The 10,590-nt window shown below is 43.7% G+C and overlaps 1 protein-coding gene across 1 annotated transcript; it reads right to left on the bottom strand.

Annotated features, from left to right (window-relative positions):
- Window positions 1–4,019: 4,019 nt before the first annotated feature.
- LOC138768559 (transcription factor HES-5-like) lies at window positions 4,020–5,563 on the bottom strand. The gene is made up of 3 exons (XM_069946467.1): window positions 5,507–5,563; window positions 4,795–4,978; window positions 4,020–4,679 (listed from the first exon to the last, which is right to left on the bottom strand). The coding sequence occupies exons 1-3, from the start codon at window positions 5,561–5,563 to the stop codon at window positions 4,489–4,491; spliced, it is 432 nt and encodes a 143-aa protein (XP_069802568.1). The 3' UTR covers window positions 4,020–4,488.
- Window positions 5,564–10,590: the final 5,027 nt, after the last annotated feature.

Genomic DNA, 10,590 nt, shown 5'->3' with positions numbered 1-10,590 from the left:
CTCTGTATTTCCCTGGGGGAATCAGGAGCCTTCCATATCTTGCAGCAGATATGACGGAGACTGGGAAACCATTAGGCAAGGTCGGTGATAAGAAGACATTGAGGACTGTATTATAAAATGTATAGTCTACGCCGCCCATAGAACCCTATTTATGTTGTACTGTCTCTTTAAGAAAAAGTTTCAATCCAGGCTGATAATGGAGGACACATAAAATGTGATGTTATATTCCCTCCGGGCTCCCTGTCTGTCCCCGGTATCTGTGAAACTCTCTTTTATGAGGGGTAATGAGGGTCCGGACAATAGGAGGCCGGGGACACCCGCTTGTGAAAGTGTGTGACTATTATGTGGAGCAGACTATGTGACAACTGTGACCTCCATATCAAAGGAAGGAGACAAAACCATTACCCCCCCCCCCCCCCTCCCCACACACACACACACACACACCCCTGACTGGTCAGACAGGGACTGGTCCCACAGATAAGACCGCCATCTTCCATGTTACCCCTATATTGAGAGAATAGGTCCATGTAACGGTTGTTTTACATACACTTTAGGCACTTTAAGGCGTCTGGTTTTCTTAGGATGTCTGTTACACAAAAGTAATAAAAAAGAAAGTAAAATTGTAAGCTATAACGCCATTCGCCCCAGTATCTCCCTGAGCTGCATATATGTGTATATATTTCTATATGTGTCTATCCTTTGTGATTCCGCACACAGCAGTAGCGTCCCCCTCCTCCCCCCCCTTCAGTCCTCCACAGTCTGTCCCACACCCAGCAGGCAGCAGATAGAGGACACAGACAATAGGAGTGTGTCACATCTAAGTGCTGAGGACATCGCCAACATCTGGGGCCGTAATATAATAGAGGGATTCACTGACTGTGGGAACCGCTCTGGCTTGGAAGATGATCTCTGACTCAATGCAGTGTTTTAGCCGACATCTGCTGCATGTGCTGTGAGCGCCGCGCTTCCCAGGTTTATGGTGACTTAAAGGGACATTAGTGTTAACTCATGTGACCCAGCCGCCAGACATAGTCATTAAACACTTCTATTATACCCTGTACATGGGAGACTACAACCCCCAGCATGACCCGACTAATGGACATGACCAGAATACTCATCTACAATACCCTGTACATGGGACACTACAACCCCCAGCATGACCTTACTAATGGCATAACTATAATACTATTCTATTATACTCTATATATAGAACACTACAACTCCCAGCATGACCCAACCAGTGGACACAACCAGAATACACATCTATGGCACCCTGTACATGGGACACTACAACCCCCAGCATGACCGGATTAATGAACATGACTATAATACTATTCTATTATACTCTATATATAGAACACTACAACTCTCAGCATGACCCAACCAGTGGACACAACCAGAATACACATCTATGGCACCCTGTACATGGGACACTACAACCCCCAGCATGACCGGACTAATGAACATGACTATAATACTATTCTATTATACTCTATATATAGAACACTACAACCCCCAGCATAACCGAACTGCTGGACATGACCAATTCTATTATACTCTGTTGCAAGGTCTCTAGCAGAACACTGCCCATCACACTACCCCGCCATCTTGTCTTCTCCCCATAGTGCACCCTAGTGACCCCCATGCACCCGGACGCCCACATGATGGAGAACGTGACCCATCAGATCAGACACCTTCTCCCATTGCTCCATGCTCCAGTCCTGATGCCCATTGTGAACACTATGGGGGGTAGACAGGGGTGACATGACTGGTCTGCGGTGCCCCATACACAACAAGCTGCCATGTCCTGTGTGATCTGGCTCCTTTCTATCATACACAGCAGCTCTTCTGTGGGATCGGGCCAGACGGGCTAGTCTTTACTCCCCCACATATCAATGATCCCGTCCCCGGTCACTGATTGTCCTTCTTTGGACACTTTTGGTCGGTATGGACCACTAAATGCCAGGGACCTCACAAGACTGGCAGATCTGCTGATGCTCTGACCTTGGGGTCTACACATCACTATTCCATATACTTGTCCTGACATATCCCCCTGACAGGCGCAATTGTCACAGATAATCCATAGCATTCATCTATAATATGACCCTACAGCTGAGTACAACAGGTTCTATGTTCTCCTGTATCATCCTCTTCCCATTCATAAGCCCCCAGCAATCCTCAGGCAGCGATCACAGATCATCCTGGGAAACCTGCTGGACAGAGGTGTGAAAGTGTGCCCCCCCCACCCCCCCGCCCCTCGCCTCCCCCAACCCTCCTCCACCTCCAGACATCAAAGCCGGGGAGGATGCTTTCTTGTGTCCCCTGGAGGTGAAGATGTGACACATGAGGGGGGCAACATGGCGGCTCTACATCCTACTCTATATAGATCTCTCTGCGCTGGGCTATGGCCACATCCATGTCAGGGACTCCGCTCCATTCCCATCATATGTAACAGGTGGAGCAAAATATACCATGAAGGACCCCAATATGAGACAGTGGGGTCTGTCAGGTGCTGTTGGTACCTATCAAATGGCAATATAAATGTGAACAGAACCTTAGAGGCTTCCAGTACCATTATATATTATATAGCACAGGTATATTATACAGCACAGGTACAGTATACAGCACAGGTACATTATATAGGACAGGTATATTATATTATTCTGCTGCTTCTTAAAGGGATTGTCTAATCACTACAGCCTTTCTTCTTTTACCCTACTAGGATAGTAGGACATCATAAAGGGGTTTCCTCTGCTCAGGACCCCATGTAAGAGTCAGACCACAGAGACACTGGACCCTGATACATCTGTATGGCTGCCATGTAATGTTAGATTTCCAGCTGGCTCTGGTGCCCCCCAGCAGGTTGTGGGGGAGTCAGGAAGGGGAGGTCTCAGGTAACACAATCCTATAAATGATTAGCTAAATGGTCTCTAGTAATCCCCCCTGCAGGGATAGTCACTAAGCTTTCCCTTTATCCTGAAAGACAGATACACAGGGATACAGGCCCCATACCCTACTCTTATTATGCAGCATGACTAGTATACAGGAGTCCAGAGCTTAATGTTTAGTTTGGACCCTTCTTCCACCATTATCGGTCTTCCAGCCTCCCACCACAGCTGATATCACTCAGCTTTCCTGGACATGTAGGGACACCCTATCCTTAAGATATATATATATATATATATATATATATATATATATATATATATATATATATATATATATATATGTGTGATCAGGGAGTTACACAACACCTGGGACCCTAATGATCTGCTGAATGCCCGGCTATAATGGGTCCCCCCTCTTTAATTGGTTACTTATTATACCCCCCAATAATCAAGTATTGATAGGCCATCAAAATTAAAGGGGTACCCCCCACAATGACCACTTATCACCTATCTAGGTGGTAAGTCTGATGGGGGAGGGTCTCACCGCTGGCCACAAAGCTGGGGGTCTCATATTTTGTGAACGTAGCAGCAGTACAGCAAGTATATGTATTCACAGTCTATAGGGACTGCCAAAGTACAGTGCATGACGACTGTATCTCTGCCAGTCCCATAGAGATGAATGGAGCAGGTGGACACATACTTGACTGCGGGGGACACAGGACCCCCATACTTGTGACTCTGGGGTAAACTCTTTATATGTTATTATATTAGGACGCTGTATTTGCAGAGCTGAACCCTGACAGCACAGTAGCCATAACCTGTACTGCCATACTGATATAGTAGATTGGTGATGGGGCCCCCCCCCCATTATATCAGTATGGCCAGGTCCCCTTTATTATTACTATTGGTATATATAAGAAAGAAAACAACTGTTGTTATACAATATATAGATTTTATTCCATCATCACAGATATACTATATCCAACCATCTGCATACAATGCAACGTGACGTCACACATCCAGTGAATTACATTCATCCAGAGCGCGGAGAGGCAAATTTCACAGAAATTACAATCATTTTCATAAAAACAGAAGAAAAAACTTCTTGCGATACAACAAAACCCCCCCCCCCATGTGGACCAAGACGTGGTCAACCTAAGGAATACTCATCCCTACTACGGCATACACAACGCTACAGCATCTTCACAGAAGAGAAGGAACGTACTAATAGAGTCCCTGAGGACGGACTGATAGATATAACCCTCAACCTATCAGAGACATACACAATATGGCAGCACATTGAATCGATAGGACGTTTTAGGAGGGGCGCACTATGTGGCTCCATATATATATATAGGACTATGTGTAAATACATAGAAACTACACAACTGTAAGCTGTTAACATTTGGTTCCTGGTGAAGGAACTTCCATATAACTTCCCTAAACTAAGGAAAAACACAACTTTCTATGAGAAAGACTTGGCTTCTTACAGTCACCCCTAACTAGAGCGGACATGTCATCATTGCACATAGGATTGTCAGGAACCAATAGACCATATGGGCGGTAAGTGTCCATGATGCCTCAAGGTCTTGTCTGTTCTTCACCAAGGTCTCCAAACGGATTTGCTCTTGTTCCCAGTAAATGTTTCTTTGGAGGACGGCTCATAGGATACAGTGTGACCACTGATGTATCTCATAGACTTGTTGTCCTGATGATTCTGGACTGGAAGAAAGGTGATGGAGTCCTGGACGCAGGTGGAGTAGCCTTCTCTCTGGGCCTGGCTGGAGGCTGCTGGGACATCTAGAAGAGGAAAGACAGACATGTCAGTGAGCTGCTCCTCCATCCCCGGCGGCGGCATCTGCTCCCAGGAAGAAACCTGTGAGGCTGTGAGGAGCCGGGACAGGACACTTACTTCTCTCCGCCATGTGCAGCCGCTGCAGGAAGGTGACCGCCATCTCCAGGATATCGGCTTTCTCAGGTTTGGAGGGGAGCTGATGGCGCTGACACTCATTCTCCAGCAGGAGGCGCAGCTGCTCGATGCTGCTGTTGATGCGATCTCTCCGCATCTTCTCTATCACCGGCTTCCTGAGCTGCAGAAAAAGACATGGAGGGTTATTACACTGCGACCAGAAGGAGGGAGAGAGACAGCAAGGATGGAGAGAGACACAAGGACGGAGAGAGAGAGACAGCAAGGATGGAGAGAGGCAGCAAGGATGGAGAGAGACACAAGGACGGAGAGTTCTAGAATAACTCTTAGGGTCCTTTTACACAGACAGATTTATCTGACAGATTATTGAAGCCAAAGCCAAGAATGGAAAAGAGGAGAAATCTCAGTCTTTCCGTTATGACCTGTTCTCTGTTTATAGTCTGTTCCTGACTTTGGCTTCAATAATCTGTCAGATTAATCTGTCTGTGTGAAAGGACCCTTACATCTCTGGGGCCCCTGTGCACAACATACAAGGACTGATGTCTCTTATTACTGATAATATTACATAGTTGATAAGGTTGAAAAAAGACAAGAGACCATCACATCCAATATATATATATATATATATATATATATCAATGTAATAGCATCTCATAGATCTGGGGGGGCTGTGACTAGAGGGGGCTCTTACCTTTCTGAGGCCACCGGCAGCCTGATGATCAGGGGTCCTCATGTTACATGGAGCCATGGTGCAGGGTCTGGGGGTCTGTAGACTTGTTCTGGCTGAGGCTGGAGCTGTGTGACTACTAGAGAGCAGCCGCCCCCCTCTATATACCCCTCTCCCTGCATAACAATGTGTGGAGAGCGGCCTGACAAGAGGTTCCCACACTCAGCAGCCAATCCCACAGCAGCCGGGACAATGGACGTGTGTCACACTAAACTGTGATAGAGCAGCGGAGCATCTGGAGCTGGTATTGTGTGCACAGACATGAAAGTGTGGGAAAGGAACTCACCATAAAAAGGTTTTAGTGCATCTGCTGCTGTGCGCACTGACACCATAAACACCAGGAACTGCACTCAATGGGATTTGTAAGTGTGTCAAAAAGTATATCTACAAAAATGAAAAGAATAAAAAAAAAATCTTCAATGATTAAGTATCTAAAAATAGAGATACTAATGTAATAATAACAATAATAATAATTCTTATTTATATAGCACCAACATATTCCGCAGCAGTGTACAATTCCGGGGGTATATATATATATATATATATATATATATAATAGATAAATAGAGTCTACTATATACTATATATTTAATTGCTGCTCTTTGGCCCAATTATACTGTATATAAGATGTGGTTAGTGGGGACTATATAAAGCTGGCCGGCCCGGTGCAATGTTCCCTTCTATATGATGTCACTTGTTGCATTATTCATGCGCTGTCCCATTACATCATGTCGCAGCCTGTTACACGGTTATCTTTCTTTATGTCACAGATACACAATGGTTGACAGTTTTTATGTTTTGTATGTTATTCCCGTGCTGTGATATCACTGTGTGTATAATTCCCATGCTGTATGGGATAGATAGATAGATAGATAGATAGATAGATAGATAGATAGATAGAAGATAGATAGATAGATAGATAGATAGATAGATAGAAGATAGATAGATAGATAGATAGATAGGAGATAGATAGATAGATAGATAGATAGATAGATAGATAGATAGATAGATAGATAGATAGATAGATAGGAGATAGATAGATAGATAATAGATAGGAGATAGATAGATAGATAGATAGATAGATAGATAGATAGATAGATAGATAGATAGATAGATAGATAGGAGATAGATAGGAGATAGATAGATAGATAGATAGATAGATAGATAGATAGATAGGAGATAGATGGATAGATAGATAGATAGATAGATAGATAGATAGATAGATAATAGATAGATAGATAGATAGATAGGAGATAGATAGGAGATAGATAGATAGATAGGAGACAGATAGATAGATAGATAGATAGATAGATAGATAGATAGATAGATAGATAGATAGATAGATAGGAGATAGATAGGAGATAGATAGATAGATAGATAGATAGATAGGAGATAGATAGATAGATAGATAGATAGGAGATAGATAGGAGATAGATAGATAGGAGATAGATAGATAGATAGATAGATAGATAGATAGATAGATAGATAGATAGATAGATAGATAGATAGGAGAGGAGATAGAAACTACATATGATGGGAAAACACGTCTGACACAACATCGTTACACCATTAGAAAGATTAAACAAGATTTACCAGTACCCAAGCATTTTTCTGAATATGGACATCGGGAATCTGATCTAAAAGTCATGTTTGTGGATCAGATCCCTCCCTTATCCAGAGGGGGAGATCAGTTATCCATGCTAAAAAGACGCGAGTTGGAATGGATATATAAATTAGGGTCTCTTAAACCCAAAGGGTTAAATGTGGATTACAAAATATTACCTCGCTATTGTTATGTTAAGTGAAATGTGGTGAGACAGTCACCCAGTGTCATACAGCAAGTGTTTTGCACGAAGTGCGAGAATCAATGAATACACATTCATTCATCATTTGTTTATTTATATTATTTTCGAATCAATACTTACCTTTATTTCTTTTCCTTTTTAGATCATGCTCAAGTCTCTTTGTTGAAACATGAAGTGGCCCCTCACCTGGAATGACAATACAGCATCTTAACATCCAGCTATATATATTTTCATATCAATTTCTATTTTTGAATGTGATGAACTTCGATGAGACAGTGGGGTGTGAATGAACTTCAGCGCTCTGTCTGAATAGCCCCCACAGGAATCCACTGGTGCGGGTACGCTGGCAATATATGTTGGCGAGCTATTTCACTAGTGGATATCAATCTCCTTTCTGCTATGCAGACTTGGTGGCTGATACCCTGTAATAATGGGTTGGCTCTGTGACAGTTATAGCGCAGTGGTATGCGTGTTTATGTGTATGCTGTTCCCACTGATCTTGTCATTACATCATTGCCAGCGCTTCAGCGTGTTCTGATACTATGGATACATATACGTCATGTTCTGTTTATCACATGTCACTGAATGACAAATAGCACGCTTGCTCAGTTAAGATGTCTGTGCGTTCCAGAGTAGCGTGCGGTCCACCTGGATATGGAGTCTTTGATGCCTACGTCATTCCACGGGGTGAGCGGACCACAACTGTTTCAAACAGGCAATTAACTATTTATGAACTTACTTTGAGAACTTTTCATACTTTTTACGATTATCACTGGACACTTTGAATGAGCTACAGTATGGCTCCTTAACACTGTATCAATAAGTTGTTTGTATATACACTATATTTTGCAACAAGAAATGACACTTTTTATGATGTGAACTTTGATTGATTCAATTACACGTGTGATATATATATACCACTGATTGTAAATGTGTATTCACTGGCTTCAGAAAGGTCCGATTGACTGGACTGAAAAGTCGCTGTTTGTTCCGTGTGCTGTTTATGCAATAAATCCTTCACATTGATTTTGCACCATATCGGAGTGCTGCAGTCGTATTGTTTTATCTAGATAGATAGATAGATAGATAGATAGATAGATAGATAGGAGATAGATAATAGAAAGATTAGAAGAAGATAATAGAAGAAGAGAAAATGACCATCCTGCTGGGAGAGGAAGACATCACAGCGACTATAGCGGCAGAATATAACAGCGCCTGCCATAGACTGAGAGAAGCGTGATACGTCATGGACTCCTATACACCAACCCTGAATCTACCCCCCCCCCCCCCCCCAATCATGATACATCATGAACCCCTGTACACCAACCTTGGGTGAATCCCATTTCCTCAACCCCCTACTTTCCACATGCTTTGGCAATGCGAATGTGTAACTTGGACCTGCCAATAAAGCTTATTTGATTTGATTTAATAGATAGATAGAGACTTGTAACCCTTTATTCCACATTATAGACTGAACCGTTCATGTTCCATCTCCACAATAGATCAAACACCTATTGCAGGGATGGAGGTTTTGAACTTCAGACATTGAGCTCCATGTTTCTCCTCCATTTTGGGCAGTTCTCCTCCCTTGTCCTTTGATAAGCGGAGTGTGGAGACCCCATGGGCGCAGCACACTTTCACACCTTGGCTCCTTTGATCCCAGCCTGGCTCTGACTACACAGGACATTAGCCCTAATAGCTCTGCTTGTCCATGAGAGTGGAAGTGTGCCTGGCAGGCAGGTGTGAACTGTGTCACATCTCTGGGAGAAGAGGGAAACCAGAACTTCCACTACAGTATATCAGGATCTGAGGCTGCTTTATAGCAGTGGTGGAGGAGAGTGTCAGCACAAATACTAGTAAGGCTTCCACCTAGCACACGTCCGGCAGCTGTCACCGGCCTGTGCCCGGCACACTTTCACACTCCTCACTCATGTGTCCTACACTTCATGTAGCTACAGGCCTGGAGCAAGAGATGGCCGCCTGCAATAATACACATTGTCAATGTCTGAACGTCCCTTATACTATAACAAAATATCGCCAAACCCATTAACTACAGCGAGACAGGCTGACTGTCTATAGTATATGTAGGCCTCCTTGCTGTCTATAGTATAAGTAGGCCTCCTGACTGTCTATAGTATATGTAGGCCTCCTGACTGTCTAAAGTATATGTAGGCCTCCTGGCTGTCTATAATATAAGTAGGCCTCCTGACTGTCTATAGTATATGTAGGCCTCCTGACTGTCTAAAGTATATGTAGGCCTCCTGGCTGTCTATAATATAAGTAGGCCTCCTGACTGTCTATAATATAAGTAGGCCTCCTGACTGTCTATAGTATAAGTAGGCCTCCTGACTGTCTATAGTATATGTAGGCCTCCTGGCTGTCTATAGTATAAGTAGGCCTCCTGACTGTCTATAGTATAAGTAGGCCTCCTGACTGTCTATAGTATATGTAGGCCTCCTGGCTGTCTATAGTATAAGTAGGCCCCCTGGATGTCTATAGTATATGTAGGCCTCCTGGCTGTCTATAGTATATGTAGGCCTCCTGACTGTCTATAGTATATGTAGGCCTCCTGGATGTCTATTCGTGAAAAGATTTGCTGCGGGAGGTCCCAACAAGCAGGATGTCCAGTGTAGATCAAGCGCTGATCGGCTCATCCAGGACTACTACCCAAAGGATCGTAAGGGACGTGGTCATAGAAGATGAATCCATGGATCTGATTAATGGAATTTCCTGAAACGCGTTATCCGAATAAACTGCTTATTTCTTCTATGATTACGTCCCCTACGATCCTTTGGGTAGTAGTCCTGGACGAGCCGATCAGCGCCTGATCTACACTGGACATCCTGCTTGTTGGGACCTCCCCCAGCAACTCTTTTCACGAATCTTGGACCGGTCATCCGGAGTTCCAGTAAGGGCAGCAGACGGCAACTATACAACCACGCTTGGTGGTATTGGGCTCGTAGCACGACCCCCATAGGTGAGCAGCATTAATTTGCCTCTCTTTTTTATCTTCCTCTTAATACAGTATCACGCTATGTGCGCCTGCTGGTGCCCTCTCTCTTTTTAGTTTCCTGACTGTCTATAGTATATATAGGCCTCCTGACTGTCTATAGTATATGTAGACCTCCTGACTGTCTATAGTATATGTAGGCCTCCTGACTGTCTATAGTATATGTAGTCCTCCTGGCTGTCTATAGTATATGTGGGCCTCCTGACTGTCTATAGTATATGTAGGCCTCCTGA

This window comes from Dendropsophus ebraccatus, chromosome 12 (genome assembly GCF_027789765.1).
Source record: "Dendropsophus ebraccatus isolate aDenEbr1 chromosome 12, aDenEbr1.pat, whole genome shotgun sequence".
Classification (NCBI taxonomy): domain Eukaryota; kingdom Metazoa; phylum Chordata; class Amphibia; order Anura; family Hylidae; genus Dendropsophus; species Dendropsophus ebraccatus.
Note: the sequence above shows the minus strand (reverse complement) of the source record. Positions and strands in the feature narration are given on the sequence as shown.